This window comes from Empidonax traillii, unplaced genomic scaffold (assembly GCF_003031625.1).
Source record: "Empidonax traillii isolate 1590-97213 ecotype Southwest subspecies unplaced genomic scaffold, ASM303162v1 scaffold164:size861626, whole genome shotgun sequence".
Classification (NCBI taxonomy): domain Eukaryota; kingdom Metazoa; phylum Chordata; class Aves; order Passeriformes; family Tyrannidae; genus Empidonax; species Empidonax traillii.
In genome coordinates, this window is record NW_020955357.1 from 494,309 (window position 1) to 513,559 (window position 19,251).

Consider the following 19,251-nt stretch of genomic DNA (forward strand, 5'->3'; position numbering starts at 1 on the left):
TGTTCTTGCTGAGGATGTTTAATTTTCTAACTTGAGAAACGTTCTGGGTATTACTATAAGCAAATAGACAAGAATTATCTTTACTCTGGTAATGAAAACTTTATCCTGGTCTGAGGTTTTAGGTATTACTGCTAGTACTGTAATATAGCTAATGCTAAATAAAACTGTGATGCTGTTTTAAAATGTTTCGCTGTGGAGTTATGCAGCATGCAGTGTCTTCAAACTGATAATCAACCTACAGTAATGCAAGGCAGAACATATTGAAACCCCACAGTTACATTCAATGATGACTGTACGCGCTGCTTAAACTAATTGCAATATTTTTAAGTATAGTCTGCTATGAAGCAACTGGAATAACCAAAGAAGATATGGAAATCATGTTAAATTAAATGATACTTTGTTAAAGTATATGTAATTGTGGTAGTTTCTTACAGACTCAGTGGTTCTTTTCAGGTAACAGCAGTGAAAGTTTATTTAAAACTTCATTTTTAAGCTTTATGTTTTAAAAATAAAATATTTAAGATTATTAGAAATAGTTTCCATGTGTGCTGATGTTTTTCCTGTGGAAACAATTTTTTGTGGTAACATTTTTTTCATACTATGCCTTTAGCATAATTTCATACTTACTTTTTCTTTAATTTGAATTGATTTCTTACATTTCTTTAGGTCTGATTTCTTCTTATGCACACTATCTCAATTGGAGGCATGTTGTTATGTTTTGATTTTTGGTATTAAAATAGTATCACAGTATACACGTCTGTCTATTGACCTGAATCTCGCAGAAAAGACAAGGAAGCAAAAGTCTGAGTTATATCCTTTTAACTGCATTAAAGGGATATTAATAAATAAACTTGAAGAAATCAGTAATACTTTACATCAGTAAAACAAAATACATGACAGTATGCCACTCCTACTAAAGCTGTTAATAATGGACTTGTTGCTCTGGGAGCACATAATTACTTGCTTGACTTCTCTGACTTGCCTGTGTTGTACTCAGTATATTCTTTTTTGCAATTGCAATCTGGTTTTGTTTTCACTTAAGTCCTCTTCTCCTTCTGTTTCTGTATAGCCTTGCAAATACGGAATTTTCAGATTTCCTGTCCCCTGAATTCATGTTTCCAGCACGTCCCTCCTATCTAGTTAAAGTTTTTCTCTCTGGGACATAGCAAACCAGTGTATATCCTACAGAAGAAGAAGGTTACTTTTCAGCAATCTAATTGCTTCCCAGAGCAGGAAGGGAACAACAGGAGAAGGTGGCTGTGTTGATTTATGCACACCCACTTGGCGTATTTGCTTCATCCTTTGTAAATATGTTTTTAAAATAACAAAACACTGTCAGAGTACATTCCGGGCCACGCATTTTTCTGTGGATAGATTATTCCTTTTTTTTCCTACTTAACTTTAATAAATGCCACTTTCATTCACTCTTTGAACTGCGCTTAAGAGACAATACAAATGATTCCTGAGCATGTTCACTAATAATCCGGTCCACCTCTTGAACTGCTGTCCATGAAGACAAAAAATAATGAGAAATAAGAATCTAGCTGCCACATATAAAAGAGAGTGTTTAATACATGACTTCTCTGAATTAAGTGCTTACATGGGAAGAGTATTATCCTTATATGGGGAAGTTACTTAGAATCTGAAGGATTTATTGCTATGAAGGGAACAAAATAAATGGGATGAATGTCATATTTAAATAACCATCTCAGAAATCTTGTTATACAAGAACATAGAATGAAGTTTCATCTAAGAGGTCAGAAAGTATTCTGATGAAGTAAAGACTGTAAAATGGAAGTTAGTTTTTTCAAAGCATATTGAAGAAAATATAAAATATTCTCTCATAAAAGAAGGAGAAAGAAATGTGGACACTGTGCTTAGGAGTGTGAACCAAAATTAGTGAGTGTTTAAAAGCAATTCCAAACTCCAATTAAATATTTTACTTCAATTTCTGCTGAGGACAGCTAGGATGTATCCTCAACGGTAGGTGGGGTGACCAGTTGGAGACAGGCCTTGGAAACAAAGAAATTATTTTTCTGTATGAAGAAGAGACTGAAAAGAGGGAACTGTGTTCAGTCAAAGAACGTGGACAAATTTGTCTTATTCACTCATCAGAGAACTTTGAAAGAATCTGGACAATAAATTGCAAATAGTAGCAAAGATTCCTATTGGAAATAATGGCAGAAGTGGTTCAGTATAACTGGAGAGAATAGCAATCACAATCCTACACTTAAGAAGGGAAGAAGAAAATAAGAATATGATCCAGGCAGCTCTTGGTTATTGTTCTGGCTTCATCAAACTTCAACAGTATGCAGTACCTTTTAAACAATTTTGGAAGAAAAATATTTACTTTAATTTTTGTAATAATTAAAAATTAATGCCATGCTTATCCAGCGGTAGATTGTCTTGCACATGTGAGCTGCTTTCTCAAAACTTACGTGCTTTAAAAAGAAAAAAAAGTTAGGCATGTATTGCCTGCTAGACCTATTTATTGTAATAACACTTTTTTAAAAAGGTGAAAAAGGAAAAAAAAGCAGCAAAATGCTGATATAAAGCATATTTTAAGTTGCAGCTTACACTCTCCTGTCACTTTTTGCCTTTCTTATTAATAGTCATCATTTGCTTCGTTTTTGACAGTTTGGTCATAGACAATTTGGAAATGTTTGTTCAGAATGCTATTATTTGATATTTATTAAGATTTTTGCTTGGCTTTTCCCCTCATTTTTAGCTTCTAGAGCTATATGCCTTTCTAACTTTGCCACATGCCAAATTTCAATTCAAATGCCTACACAGTGAGAGTTCTCGCAAATTCCTTAGGAAGATTAAATCTAAAGTAGAGAGAAAAGAGGTCATTAGGTATATATCATACAGGAACACAAGAAAGTTTATTTTGTATCTCTGAGTCTCTTCCTGTATTGTCTCATGATTACTTTTACACTGACAGTAAAAATGTAATTTAAGAGTGAGGTACAGTGTATGCTAACACTTGAAAAGATTGATTTAAAAATCTGCCTATATACAAATGTAAGTTTTGATGGATTTAGAAGTCCACAGAAACCATCCTATGTGCTATAAACAATAAGAATTGCATGCCTTTTTCTCTGCAAGAATTAGCTGGTCTACTGCAGTGGCTTAATGTGGTGGCATGTATACAGAAAGAACAAAGAACCAGAGAATATTTTATATTTTTAATTCATTGCCCTTCGGCAAGGGTGTATTTTAGAATATTCTGATGACCTGCTGAATTGTTACTTAGGATGGTGATATGCTTATAATGATGATATGATATATTACTATGTATATGTGTACTTATATGAATATTTATATCTAAGTAAACTTTTATCTATATTTATGAATATATACACTTATGATATATTACTGTGAATTTAAATTCATTAAAAAGGCAGTAGTGACAAGAAAGTTTTAACACCCAACTATGTATTTCTGTCTCACAAATTGAGGGAAAATTTGGTATAAATTGCTGATATGAAATCTTTTAATCATCTTAAAGGTTGATATCCATATAAATCTGCAACTAATAATTACTCTTTTCTTTAAATTTTTATTTCATTTCTCATAATAAGCTGCAAGGTCAGTGTAACATAGTTTGTGTATGTATTATATAGTCTTTTAATTTTTCTACCATTTAATGTATTTTTAATGATTTTGGGGGCTGAATATTTGGTGACTGTGCAGTTCATTATGGGGGATATATTGCTGGCTAAATATTTCTGCCTTGGCAGTAGATGAGATGTGCATGAGATTTTACGAGAATGAACATTAAAATGTTGCTCTTTGAGAAATTAAAAAAGCTTTTCAGAAATACAATTACCAGGTAAGGGTATTGCAATTAGCTTATGTGCTCTCTCCTTGCTGCCACTCAAATCAATTGCTTTTGCAGTGTTGTCTTCTAAGTAGATTTCTTGTGGTGATATCAGAGATTCTGGTGTTGAATATATCATGAGTCATTTGATTAAAATAGTGCTACTTAAGATTTATTCTCATCAAAAATGCTGAGAATCCTCATCATTCTGTCAGTTCTTTTCAGATTTCTGAAGATACAGTTTGTACCATGGTGAAGCTCTGTGTTGCAAATTCTTTTATGATAACAAAAGTATTGTTTCTAGAGATTTCCTCACAGCTGTTACACTCACCAGATAACTTTCTCCCATGCTATGTGTAAAACTGCAGTAGGTGCTGCATTCTCTCTTAAGATGTGTTTTTGTATGGTTTTATAAAGTGTGATTAAAGATACAGGTAGCCAAGTGTTAAAATCATGGGGCTTTTTTTAAATTTTAATTTAGCTTAACGTAATGTTCCAGCATTTCTGATAAAACTACTGTTTCCTGGGAATCTAAGGAAATTTGTGTTTAATGCTCCAGATTGAGCTTTTCAGAGAGGCAACAAGGAAGTTTAATTTCAAGCTTCAGCTGAAAACTGATGAAAACTAGTGCCGCTTCTTTTAGCGGTTGGGAAATGCAAGACAAGGCCGTTCTCTGCACTTTTTTTGTTGCACGAGTAAACGCAGAAGTGTTATCTATGTTTTTTGAGAAGTATCCCCTTATAAAGATGTAAATATTACTTTTGGAAGCAGTTTCTTTAAAACAGTCATCTCAGTGGTAGGAATCTGTTTTTCAGATGCTTAAAATAAGTTAATATCCAATATTGGGAAATAGATGAATAACATTAAAATGGTGCATATGCATAACAGTATAACTGTGATTACTATATTATGCTCTGTGCAACCTTGATTCAGGTCATCTGTGCCTGTACATCAGGACAGGATTTATGGCCTGTGCCTATTTTACTAAAGCTACCTTTTTACATCTGTTTATCCATTTCTTGATGTCCAGCTGGTGACCATTGAATCCAGTTTAGATTAGAGATTCTAATGCTTACAAAGTTGGAGAATGCAATACAATACTGGGAATCTTGAAAGAGACTGTCCTGTGTATCTCACATTTGTCTCCCAAAATAGAAAGATGTTTACACTCACCTATTCTGACTCTCTTTGTCATTCTTGAGAGATATGTTGTGAAAACTTATTTTATGAAAGCTCTTATTGCAGAGAATGAGTTCTGTAAAGAAGCCAAGCATGATTCCTTAGGGTGTGATGAGTCAGGTAAAGAACTTCTTAAAAAGAATTGTTCAGAGTATGAGCAGTATCACTTCTGTATACTGAATGAAGTAGAACTCAGTTGTAGGAAAAAAGCCCACATGTCATTGGATAGTTTGAAAGTCTCTACCTGTCTGGAAGAAAATCCAGAAAATAATCTGGAGTTACATGTGATTGCTTACTAGGAGCGTAGTATGTGCTATAGCATTTTTGAAGACCAACTAAATTGGAATGTCTCACATCAGGACAATATACTCTGGTCTAGTGTATTTTCAGGTTAGAGATACTTAAACATTCTTTTTGAGAAAGTAATGTGAAGGTAATTATAAGGGTTGGACAAAACAACCAGCTGGTTCAGTTTTCTATCTCATGGTGGCTTAAGAGAGGCATACAATGATGGTTTCCTTAGTGAACTTGTAGTAGCCTGCAGTTCAGGGTCTGCCTGAGCCAGAGATTCTCTTCGGTGTTTAGCAACACTTGCTATGCTTTCCTCTCCCTCAGGGATTTATATGGTCTTTTTAAATTTCCCTAGAGTTTTGTCATCTGCAGTATTATGTAGCAGTAGTTCAGCAGCTTAACTCCATATTTATATTATGTGCTTACTGTTGGTACCTAATGATTTAATTTATTGCCTTAGTTATTTTATTCCTAGATATAATGAAAATCTTCACTTACCTTCATGTAATTTTTTTTTTCCTAAACTCTATATAATCTTCTTAACTACTCTGCTTTTTCAGGCTAAATAAAGAGTGGAAGTATGTTCACTTCCCTTTATAATGAGAGGAATTCTTTTACCCTTTCCTTTATTTTTCTAAGTTTTACACTTATTTTTTTCTAATGAGAGGAGGGGAGCTTGGGATAGAAGAGACTAAATTAGCATGCATCATTCAAGATATAAGCACACAAAGATTTTGTACCACAGCATAAGGGATTTCTGGGTTTGTATTGAAGGTTTGGGGGATAGTACACTTAGGCCATTTCTTCACTTCAATACTTTCCTTGAAGTTCTAACAATTCTGTTTGTTTTTTTGGATTACTACTGGTGTTTTCTCATAGGGTTGTCTGTGGTAGCTCCAGTTATTTCTTTTTCTCCTCAATTTCAACACTGTATGTTATTATGATATGTGAATTTACATCTACCTATTTGAAATTTTATCTGCCATTTTATTTTTTCAGCTACTATTTTGATACTGTGGTAGAGTTTTCAGCAGTGAGCTTCAATTTCTGTTGCAGTGGATAATTTACTAAACCAAGAAAATTGTCTTCCTCACTGTTCATCTGTGATTGAATCAGGCAAGATGAATTCTTATGGTGACCTGCTTTCTCTGAAAAAGCTGAATATTTATTTTTAACCTTTTAGCTTTTTGTCTGCTAACATAACTCTTCATTTATAAGAGGACCCCCCCTCTTTGGACTGTTTGGTGTTTTTAAGACATTTTTGTAAGAGAACTTAAGACCTTGATCTAAATAAGTCAACCACATATTTGTTCCTTCCTCCTGATATCTTTGAGCAATTATAATTACTGGCATTTACAAAAGTAACACTTATTCTTTTGCATAGTATCCTCTGTGTGTATCTCCTACAGAAACACAGAATGGTTGGGGTTGGAAGTAACTACTGGAGGCCACCCAGTCTCATCCCTGCTAAAGCAGGTTAACCTAGAACATGTTACATAGGATTGTATGCAAGTGGGTTTTGAATATTTCCACAACCTCTCTGGGCAGCCTCTTCCCACGTGCTGTCACCCTCAAAGTAAAGATTTACCTCATATTCATATGGAATTTCATGTTTTTCAGTTTGTGCATGTTACCTCTTATCCTGTTGCTGGGCACTATTGAAAAAAGTCTGGCCTCATCCTCTTGAGACCTATCCTTAATATATTTATTTGTATGCATTAATAAGTCCCCTTCTGTCTTCTCTGGGCTAGATCTCTGTACCACTGATCACAGCCCTCTGACCTTTGCCATTCAACCAGTTCTCAGTCCACCTTACTGTCTACTCAGCTAACCCACACTTCCTGAGCTTACATATGAGAATTCTATGGGAGATGGTGTCAGAAACCATGCTGAAATCAAGGTAGACGGCATGCACTGCTGCCCCTTCATCTTCCCAGCCGGTCCAGGATGACTTGTTCCATCACCTTTCCGTGGATGGAGGTGAGGCTGAATTGCCTATGGTTTTCTGAGTCCTTTTTCTTGCCCTTTTTGAAGACTGGAGTGATATTGGCTTCTCTTCAGTCCTCAGGAATCTTTCCTGTTCTTCATGGCCTTTCAAAGATTAGTGAGAGTGGCCTAGCAATAGCATCTGGTAACTACCTCAGCACTTGTGGATGCATAGCTCAGGGCTCATGAATTTTTGGGTGTGAGGTTTGCCTAAATGATTTCTAACCTTATCCTTGACCAAGAAAAAACCCCCAGGGTCTGGGATTTCTGAGGGCTAGCTTTAGCAGTAAGAGTTCAGTAACTCTGTTCAGTAACTCTGCTTTCTCTGTACCCTTTGTCACCAGGGCACCTACTTCATTCAGCAGTGGGCCCACATTTTCCCAAGTCTTCCTTTTGCTACTGATGTCCTTCAAGAAACCCATCTGGTTGTCCTTGATATCCCTTGACATATTTAATTCCAAGTGGGCCTCAGCTTTCCTTGACACATCCCTACCATACTCTGACAGTATTCCTATATTCCTCCTGAGTGACCTTTCCCTTTTTCCATATCCTGTAAACTTCCTTCTTCTGTTCGAGTTTTGTCAGAAGTGCCTTGCCCATCCATGCAGATCTTCAGCCCCCATTGCTTTTTTTCTTATCCATAGGGATGCCCTGATCAAAAGCTTGGAGAAAGTAATACTTGAATATTAACCAGCTCTCTTGGACCTGCCCTACCTCCTAGAGACCTAACATGTGAGGTTACTCTAAGTAGACCCTTGAAGAGGCCAGAGTTAGTTTTCCTGAAGTGCAGAGCTGTAATCCTACTTAGTGTTGTACTCCACCATCTTACCTTGGTCACTGCAGCGAAGGCTGCCCTCTGTTTTCACATCCCCATCCTGTCCTTCTGTGTTTGTTAGTACAAGGTCCAGCAGCACATCTGTCCTCGTGGAAGGTTGTCATGAGCGCTCTGTAAAAACCTTCTGGGCTCCTGCGTGCCAAGGTGTGCTGTCTTTCCAGCAGCTGCCAGGGTGGTTACGAGAACCATGGGTGTGTGATCATGAGGCTGCTTCCAGCTGTCTGTAGAAGGCCTCATCTACTTCCTCTTCCTGATCAGATGGCCTGCAGTAGACACCCATAAGAGTGTCATCCATTTTAGCTTATCCCTTAATTTTTACCCATAAGCTCTTGGCTCCTCCTTTGTCCACCCCTAGGCAGAGCTTGATACATTCCAGTTGCTGTCTCATGTAAAGAGCAACTGCACCACCTCGCCTTGCTGGCCTCTTTCCTAAAAAGTATGTAACCATCCATGACAGTATTCCAGTCATGCAACCTGTCACACTATATCTCTGTAATTGCAGTGAGATCATGGCTCTGTGACTGCACACTAGTTCTAACCTTGACTGTTTCTACAGGTTTGTCCAGTAGAGGTATCATACTTACTTATGTGGAGCAGTTATTATTCCAGTATGGAGCATATTTAAAACTCTGGAAAGACTACTTTTACTGTTTGTGTTCAGAAAACTTTATTTTTGAGAATTCCTCTAGCTTATTCTCATTTAAGTCCGGTATGGGAGCCTCAGAAAGCTCCTGTGTACTAAATTCTGATGGGAAGAATTAATTGGTTTCTCTATGTAACTTGTGCAAATATGAGCAGACTATTTTAAGGACAAAAAATAGCATCTCTTACCCTACACTCTTGCTTAATTCTAGGTATAGGAGTTTTAGGTTATTACAAAGGAAGAAATCATCAGCTCTTAAAATTGTTTTTAAATACTGAAACTGATTGTTTTCCCAGTCTTGCAGTGTTCAGTTGTGAAGCTCATTTGGTTGTATTTTGCTCAGAAAAGTTCAGTCTGAAACAGAAAAAGTGTTTTGGAAGATTTTAGCCTGAATGATTACTGTTTACCATAACAATGAGTAACTGCAAATAATAACAGTATCAGCCAGATCTGTAGTACAAGTAGATAACTTGTGTTTTTTGTGTCTTTGGTTTGTTTTTTGGTTTTCTCCCCGCTTTTTAAGCCTATGGAAAAGTGTTCCTAGTGAGGAAAGTAAGCGGCCATGATGCTGGAAAACTGTATGCCATGAAAGTACTGAAGAAAGCAACAATAGTTCAAAAAGCCAAAACAACTGAGCACACAAGGACAGAACGACAAGTCTTGGAGCACATTAGACAATCACCATTTTTAGTCACGTTGCATTATGCCTTCCAGACAGATACAAAGCTTCATCTCATTTTAGGTGAGTAGTCTTGTGGATTTAAGTCTTATGTTAATGAAAAAAAAAGAAAAAGGCCCTTTTATTGCAATATTTTGTAGGTTTTTTTCATGTGGCCTTAAGTACAGTATGTTTGGAGATCTCATGAGAGAGCATAGGAAGCAAAATACCGTTCATCTTCAACAGTGTCTGTATTTGTGGTTTTCCTGTTTGAACTTCAGTGTGCTACTCTGGGAGGGTTGGTGGTATCTGCGACTAATATGCAGCAAAAAATGTATGTGTATATTCATCAATGACCTGGAAGCATTTGATGCCAAAACTTTTGTTGTGAAATAATTTGATCTTAGAGTATTGAGATACCTTGCATGTGTCAATTTTTTGGGTGTTAAAAAATAATCAAAAATCACATGTTTCTGTGCTGTAAGTAGAGCTTGTTCATAAGGTTTGGTACCACTCCAAGATTAAAAATATTTCTACCTTTCAGCTTAGCAGCAAATTTAGTGTTTATAATTTAGTGTTAATAACTTAGGAAAATTTGAGAGATTAAATGAGAAAGAATGTGAATATTTATTATAAATATTATAATACCATTCTTTGAATCGAGATGCTTTTGTATAGAATGCAGATACTATTTGAAATATTAAAAAAAGGAGGAAACAAAAAAATAAACACCCCAACCTCAAACCTGAGACGGATGTATTTACTTAAAAATAAATACATAGTAATGGAGAAATTTACGTGACAAGGATAATTAGAAGACCATAAAAGCCTCTTATATGAAACAAAATTAAAAGCTTGATTTTTATATTCTTTTAAGAGTCAGAGAGGAGCAAGCCCAGTAGTTCTGAAGAACATTACCTAGCAAATAGTGCAGACTGGGCACATGTCCACCATAATACAATGTTGAGATGATGTTTGAAGGAAGAAATTTATAGCTAATGTATAATTACAGCCCTCTGCTTTGTTTTGTTTTTTCCGTTAGTTCTATATCCATTCTCAGGATATCCACTGGGTCCAGAAAGGTCCTTTATTCCTTCTTTTTAGGAGAAAATGGGAATAATTAGAGTTTGAAAATTTCTTTTAATCACTTTTTTGATCAGCGTAAATTTTTTCTACCTAAGATGATGTAAAGCTACTTTATAATTCAACTGAGCTTCACGCCCTCTTGAGGGAAATAGAACAAAATACTTGTTACAAGCTTTTCATGTCTCATTATGTAAGTCTTTGTAAATCACTTCAGTTTAGTTTTGAAATGTATGTGTTTCAGAGGCTTCTGAATTTTGGGGGAAACCAGTGTCTGTCTTGTTTTTGTACCTGGCTGAACTTAGTGCGTGAGAACGTGCCATTTTAGCTCCAAAAGTTTTTAGAATTGGAACCTCAGTGCAATATTTAGTACAGTTCTTCATGCTGTCAGATTACATAGCTGTATGAATAGACTTAATCAAGTACAGGCGTGCAGCTGCATTTCTGCCAAATTTCCAGAATGCAGTGTTTGGAGGTGATTCCAGTTTTTACATTGGCTTTAAGGTATATTGAAAGAACTAAGTGTTGTGTCCATGTGAATGCCACCAATCCTATGCAAAGCTTGTCATGCAAGGTTAACCTACTAGTACTTAAAAAAAAGCTAAGTAATCTGAACTGTCAGATGGAGTTTATATTGAACTAACTGGTAATTTTTTTTCCACTATGTCAGCCGTGCATTTGATCTAGCACCAAGAACATGAAGGCTGGATGTTTCACTGGGCTGTGGTTAATGTTAAAACCTGCATAGAATTAAGCTTGTTGTGCCATTCCTGTGGTAGTGTTGGTTTGGATCTGTCACAGTCCTTAGGACAGTGCCTGGGAATTCAATGCTTACCTTAATACTAAGTTAGCAGTTCCAGCTAGAAATATTTAAAAAAACTTGTTTCTATTAACTTTTTTCTATATGCTGAAGTTTTTTTTTGAAGAAGGAAGCAATTGTAAAATGTAGGTTATTTATATTTCATGAAATCTTTTTCATATGCTTACTGATCTAGATAAGTACTTTTCCTTGCATTGTTTGGTTCAACTAGTATTCCTTCTCAAACAGACAACTGGAGAACTAAAAAGTGGAGAGAGATCAGAATGTCTGTGATTTATATATATGCTTTCTCCTTCAAACTAGTAACTTGCAGTAGGATTGGACCCTTTTCATGGATTTAGGTCTTATAGCAATAAATCTAGAGAAACAATTTTGAAGAAAATATTGGGTAAGATGATGTGGGGCGTGTTCCCTGCTCTGTACATGTAGACCTCAAATACAGTAATGGGGGCTGTGAGGTTGCAAATTAATGGCTGTAATAATGTACACTGCTAGCGTAACAGCTCTTCATCTAAAATGTGTTTGTGTTGCAGTGGAGCTCTGTTGTAATAGTTACTTTTTTTCTCAAGGAAAACCTTGTGTCATAGCCTGCAAAGAATGAAAGTGTGGTTTCCATGAGGGAGTGTATGTGGAAATAATCTCCTCCAGAAATTTTTGCCATCTCAGTTTCCCTTGTGAAGGGAAAATTTTGTGATTGTCCACCAGTTGATTATTTCACCTAATACCTGTTTTCTGAATTGCTTTGTCAGTCTGCCTTGTTGCTCACAAGAGTATTTCATAAGAGACTGCAAATACTCTGTAGATATAATTTGTACTCCTTTCTTTTCATATTCCTAAATAACTTAAAGACTGATTTTGCAAAACATGCCATCTTTATAATTTATGAATACCTGAGGCTTATTTTGTGGTTTTGCTGCTTACTTTAAAGTAGATCTTGTTCTTCCCTCAGCCCTCTAAGAAGGAAATTGAGTATTGTACAACATGATAAAATATTAGTGAGTTACAGTAAAGTAAAAGCATCTGATAGCAGAATGTGTTACTAAATAGCTTACCAAGTACCTCATACTGTTCCAGTTAGAAAATTAAATTGTCAGAAAGTGAAATTATAAGGTTCTTTTTTCTACTTTTTAGACTATATAAATGGAGGAGAATTGTTTACTCATCTTTCACACAGAGAGAGATTCTCAGAAAATGAGGTGCAAATTTACATTGGGGAAATCGTTTTGGCTCTTGAACATCTCCACAAGGTAAAGTAACTTTATCCTAGTGCTGATTTTGAGGACCTACAGCTGTATTCTCTCTGCGTCATATTAAGGCTACAAATTTTTGTCTGTGTTGTGAAGAGTAGTCTTGTTGAGAAATGATTGTTAATTTTTAGTAATCCTGTGAAATGGTCTATGTCAGTAAAACTAATTTGTAGTGAACATGAGCAAGGTGTGGGTTGTAGTGTTGTTCAGTTGTCCTTCTTTCAAAACAATTGAGTGGTAGAGTTCTAGCACACTTGTAGACATGAAAATTATTACAATTTTCAGAAGTAGTAAGTATATTTGTAGACTATGACAAAGCATGGATATATCTATATCTAAAACCTATAACAGAAGCATCCATTTCCATTTTTAGTGAAAACTGAACTGAGTTGTGCACTCAACAGCAATATTCAATCTCTTGGATTCAAGGGAGATGTATAATGCCCCTAAAATTTTAAGACCTTAATGCAAGTGTAATTTTAAAGTTAGTTCTTCAAAGGCATTTAAAAAGTATCCTTTTTGAGGTGCAACTTTCATGTGTCAGATTATCTTAATAGTGGAAGTTTTGGTCACTTCATATCTAAATGCATTCTATGATGTCTCCTTGATGTGGTTACACTATTTGTAAATACTTTTTCTTATATTCTGTTTGCAGTTGGGGATTATATATCGGGATATAAAACTTGAGAATATTCTCCTCGATTCTGATGGCCATGTGGTGCTGACAGACTTTGGTCTGAGTAAGGAGTTTCTTACTGATGAGGTGAGTATATGACTCTCCAGTAAGTGTGGACAGAATTGAGCAAGAACACAAAGTCAGATTTTTATCTCATTGAGATCATAAACACATTTGAGAAGGGTGGAAAACCTGCATTCTAGGCACATTGTAGAACGAGATCTAGTAGTCTGTTTTACTAGGTTTTGAGCTTTCAGTTCATTGGTCTTAGGCCTGCCAGTGTTGTCAGACTTCTTTGTTCTAGTTCTCCCTGAAAAGTCTTCGTACTTTCTTCTGCTGCTCTTGACGTGAAAAAGCAAAGATCCACATAAGTCTGAAAAGCCACTTACATTTTCATTTTCAGATGCTTTCTAAAAAATGCTTGACTGTGCTAATACTTTGCAGTGACTAGGCAAATGGTATGCTATGACTCTTCTTTATGCTAATAATAATTAATGTATTATTATCTTGTCTCTTTCTCATGTCTTCGTGTCACTTCTAATAAGCTTAATTGCAAGCTTTTAGGATAAAAGCTTATCTCTTACTAAATACGTACATAGTATCTAACACAGTGATCTCTGACTGTTGACGTTAGTTGTTAATTATTTGTAAGGTGCAGTTTTATCTCCAAATATGCTTTTTAGATCACAGAGAGACAAAATTGAGCAGGATTTTACTTCTGAGAGAATTTTAAAATGGGTGTTTTTTGGTCTTCATATTAGCTATCATAGGTATTGAAATCTGAAAGCAGATCTAAAAGTCTTTGTTGGAAGCAACAGAAGGGTTTTCTAAAAATAGATAGCTGGTAGTTCCCTCTAGATTATTTGCATTTCAAATAGAGTCTGGTAGGATTTGGGAGGGATCATTTTAAGAGATACGAAATTTTCCTTTCTGAAGCAGGGAAATAGTACAGATATTGTCAGTATATTCCTTTTAAATTATAGCCTGAAACCAAGAGGAAGTTCAACTGGTATGAGAAGGGGTTAGCAACAGATTGCCACACCAGTGCAAGAGAGTAAGTATAGAGAGAGGCAATTTTCATCAGGGAAGAATGGTAGTAAAAGGTGTGGCTAGGGACAGTGGGACCTGCTTAGAGTTGTGAGAGAAACTGCTGGGCACACTAGGCGAAGTAAAGGACATGGGATGGTGTTACTGCACTGATGGAAGAGAAAAGGAGCAGTCCACTAGCTTTGGGGCCAAAGTAGAATGAAGCTGAGAACCTTTAAGTCTCAAAAGAATTGATTTTAAGAAATATTATCTCCTCTGAGTTCACCTTTGGCACATCATTTACAAGCAGTGCAAGGAAGGGGGAGGACTTGGATAAGCATCAGAAATGCCTGTCTGCTTTACCCACACTCTGAATTGGATTCCTCTTTCTCCAGTCATTAAATGAAGAAATCTTGCTGCTTGGTCATTTAATGTTGGTTCCTCTGATTCTAATCCATTCTGTTTTCACTATATACCTCTGAAATCTCTTCATTTAACTATATTTTTTTCTCTTATTCTCCTTCACATTTTACATTTATCTTCCCTGTCAAAAAAGCTCAACATTTCTAGTATTTCTTTTAAGGAAAAAAGTAATTGCAATGGTGTTGTTTGCTTTCAAAATCTAAGAAATTGTCTTCACTTGACAGAAGTTTTCATGTATGCTATTGTAATGTAGCTGTTGAACCTAAACATGATTAAAATGACCCATTTACACACAGAAATGGACATTTCATAATGTGGTTTCTGTAGATAATTCAGCTACTGCTAGAACACTTACAATTCATTACAAAATACATTATACTTTTGAACCAATGTATTTGCAGCAGGTAGACTTTGCCTGTATAACTGCATAGCTTTCTGTCTGTTTTCATGCTTATTAGGTAGCACTTTTAAATAACATTACACAACTATGTAAGTCAGATAAGAGTGTAGTGCTTGCAATTTAATCAGAGTGGTGTACTTTCCTTTGTCTCCACTTCTTCATGTCTTTCCTGGTCCACCTGCTTCTTGCAAGAACTTTGCTATTAAAAATACGTGCTTAAGCAGCTGGAATTTTTTCTAGTAACTCCCCTCTTTGGACTGTGTTTTCTGAAGCAAGATATACTTAGGTTATTAAAAATGTATAAAAATGATCATAGCATTTACTACATTTAAAATTCTTATCACAGAGATCTCTTTATCATGTATTTATGAATTTTGGAGGGTTTTGTAGTTAGGGGTGCTTGCTAAAAAACATCATGGTTCAATGTTTTTGTTATCTTTGCTTTAATCTGATGACTGTTTAAGATTTCCAGGTACTTGGGCAAGTACTGAATTTAACAGAAGTTGTTTTGTAATAAAAAGAGTGCACCATTTCTTGAGTACAATAATTAGAGCAGATTGACTGTTCAAAAGCAAAGAGGTGGGAAGCTGCTTTTCCTAAGCACTGTTTGAGTGAAAGGAAGCAAATGCATGTGACTTGTAGGAAAACAGAAACCTATTGATTTCTGCCATGCAGCTACTGAAACATGAGTGTGAAGAGTGCATTGTCAAGTATCCTCTCTGTCCTACAGTTGTTTTGTGAAAGTGCAAGCGTTAAATATCTAAGAAAGCAGTGCAGTTTTAAGAGCTTTTAAGCATTTTTTGCTACTGTGTCACTAAAAGCTGAAACTTGTCTTATAGGTTTTACCTTTGTTTATCTTTAAAATGAAGCTATATGCTTTTGTTTACATGCAAAGAGAAGAAATAACCTGACTAGAATAAAGCAGTTGAGTAAAAATGAATTTTCACATAGTATCACAAGATATTTAAGTATGAAATTACTTCTGGTGTTCAAACTTTATTTACTGTCTCATGAACACCTACAGTTTTACAAGCCTAACCATAACATGTAATTATGTAAGGGATTGAGATTGAAAAGAATAGTATCCTTTATTACTCTTTATGGCATTTGTATTCTTAACTATGTGATGAATTTAAGGCTAGGCTATGATTTTTAACTCTATACTGAATTGCACAGAAATTCAGAGTAAAACAGACAGTTTTATTCTTGTGCTTTCATGCATCTCAGTTGAGTGTTTGTCTAACTGGGATGTAAAATAAATTTTCACATGACATCAGTATAAGTTATTGGGGACATGGAGAATTGGTAGGACTTGAAACTTCTACAGCACCACTGTGTTCATTGCACAAGTGAAATCACTTCAGTGTTGCTATTTTTTTCAAGAGTTTTGTAATATATTTATGTTTAAAAACACCCCAAACTCCTATGTTGTTGCTTTGGTTTTTTTTCCCCCCCATCCTATGTCTTGTGTGTTCTTCTGGATTTGTGGCTTAGGCATGTTTTTGTCTTTTAATCTCATTAACAGCTCTACTTGTATGCTGGAATTATTTTGATTTGGTCAATGTCAGTTTAACCTAGTCATCAGGCCTTGTCTTAATTTTGATGTTTATTGTTAAAATGCTACTTAATTTTTTAAAAAAATATTTCTTTCCCTTCGCTTTTCTTTTAGTTCTGTAACTACACTAAAATCATACTTTAGTATATATGGAGATCTTTGTCTTAGAAGGAATAATATGAACACATTCACTGAATTACTGTAAAAGTAATCTATTTGACCACACATAATGATTAACATTTTCCCTGTTAATTAAATCCAATAAAGTACACTTTCTTCCAGAGTATAGTGAAGTGCTCAATTCTTCTGCATTGGTACATGTCTTCTGCATTAGCTTCAGTTTGTTTTGAAGTTTTTGTGTTTGCTTAATGAAGTTTAAAAAAAAATTATAGTAAATACTGAATGTTGTCAGTCTTCAAACAATGTGTCTGCGAGCGTACAAATGCCTTGGCAATAAATTATATAAAAAAGGATATTCTGAATGAGGGGTGATTGAATTGAAATCTAAGTTGGTTGAATAGATATCTGTGTGCTTCTGTCTGATATGTAGAATGAACAGTTCATATGCATTATTGTTTTTTCACCTGAAAATCTCTTGATCAGAGTTGCAGACTTATTTATAACACTCAAATGCTTTTCGCTGTTGAATTGTTGTTTGTTTTAATTTATTAGATGATGGGGTGAATATTTTGTTCTGGAAACAAAATTAGTATGTTATTTTAGAAGATTTTAAAGGACATTTCATTGAAAGAAGAATGATGAAGTGGAGGTTAAGACCCAAGTATGGATCTTGATAGATGAAGTAGGAAGAGATTTGTACATGTTCTTAGTGCAGTTTAAAGGTAGTCCAGAACAGAGAGAAGTGATTATAACTTGACTCATTTAGTACTTGAAAAACTGTCATCTCACCTGAGTGACCTGGTAGATTAGCTGTGCATTGAACTGTAAAAGACTCTGTATAGTTGTCCAATTGAACTCATAACGTTTGTGCAGTTAAATAGTGCCTCCTCTGAACACTGAGCATTCTCTTGCAGAGATGAGTAAAATAAACTGTGCTGCTTGTGTTTCGAAGAATTGTTCAGTGATGTAGACATAATAAACATGGTTATGAGGAGTAGATTTATATTTCTGCAAAGAGGAAAAAGTAAGCAAGAGTGAACTGAATAATGAAATTAGTCCACAGAAGTTAACATGGGTTGTAGATCTGTCTGGATAATTAGTATTTTTTTTCCCTGATTTTGGAAAAGAAAATGAAACAATGGCAAAAACTTCTTGCTTTATTTGGTGTACTCCTGTCAGTGTTTTAACTGTTCTGAAATTGAATATTAAGAACATACCAAACACTCTAAAGGCACATCACTGAGCTGGACTAATTTAATTGCAAAACCAGGTCATCAGTGATCAGATGACTCTTTGAGCCTTTGCCCAGAAGGTTTCCCTTTTCAGTGCTTATCACAAAGAAGATTGTGCTTTCTCAGCATGGAACAATATTGAAGAAGACTAGAGCGTAAAATACATTTTGTCCAGAATTTGATGCCAAAATCCTAAAGTGCCATTAAGAATTTTTGCAAGGCAGATCATGGTTTCGTACACTGACTGCTTTAAGGATATTGTTTTCTTATTATATTATACTACTTAAAAAAAAAAATCCCATTTGGGGAAGAAATACCAATCTGTGTGTTAGTCTGGTATCTCATATTGGATCTTACAAGAATATGTTCGTAGTCAGCTCAGAAAAATTCTGTTTCTGTTTTCCAGGGGTAAACAAGTAACTTTCTGAGGGCAAATGCTGCTGTCATCATTAATCCTTTTTTTTTTTTCATAGATGTATTTTTACTGCAAATACCTAAAATCAGTGAAACTTGGGCAGCCAAACATGAAAAACTTACATGACTAGAGATTCATGGCCAAATGTAAATGAATTTAGAATCAGATGGATGGCATTTGAGCAAAATTGTCCACTCCTGCACCTCCACCATTTACATCTGGTGCTCTCTGAAACTATAGATGTTTATCTGACATCTCCTATATTTTTTCTTTATATTCTCCTTTAAAAAAACCCCAAACTTTTGAAGGCTTGCAGTGGCAGCTATTAGAATTTTTCCCAGAATAAATACTCTTCCATACCTTATAATTTTGTCTTTTTTTTTTTTGAAGAAAGATGAATTTTTTCAGGTTTTGCTTTGTATACTGCTCTTGTCTTTTGGTACTATTACCTCTCTCTTCTCAGAAGACAATGCTTTAGAAAACAAGCCTTCCAAAAATTGGAATTTTGAGAAGAACCTAGTACAAAATGTTCATCCAAGTTGACAGTGGTACATGCTTGCATTCCTCCCACACAGTAATGTGCTGTTTCTGATTTTTTTTTGCCTGCAAAATTGAGACTTTTGTTTTCTTTTCTCTTATTTTGCTTTACAAATCTGTTATTGGGAACTGATTTAAATAATTCCTTGCAGAATTGCAATTGCATTGCAGTGTGAAAGCAAACATAGCTGTTGTATAAGTCTGTGAAAAGGGTTTCTTGATCCTCCACTTGACATTAGATGAGGGTGTGGCCTTGCATTGAGTTATATTTTGGGCTCACAGTGGTAGAGGTCACGTGTTTC

At 35.3% G+C, this 19,251-nt stretch overlaps 1 protein-coding gene across 5 annotated transcripts in view; it reads left to right on the forward strand.

Annotated features, from left to right (window-relative positions):
- RPS6KA5 (ribosomal protein S6 kinase A5) overlaps window positions 1-19,251 on the forward strand; it is a 76,129-nt gene that overhangs the window by 14,014 nt on the left and 42,864 nt on the right. For 2 of the 5 annotated variants that reach the window (XM_027885331.1, XM_027885333.1), the window contains exon 1: window positions 13,223-13,328. Coding sequence is in view for 1 of the 5 variants with exons in the window: in XM_027885330.1 (XP_027741131.1) it covers window positions 9,281-9,499; window positions 12,450-12,565; window positions 13,221-13,328 (443 nt within the window). In the remaining 4 variants the exon portion in view is untranslated. Of the gene's footprint in view, window positions 1-9,280; window positions 9,500-12,449; window positions 12,566-13,220; window positions 13,329-14,224; window positions 14,296-19,251 lie in introns of those variants that run through there. The other 3 variants (XM_027885330.1, XM_027885332.1, XM_027885334.1) reach the window with 3 other exon arrangements.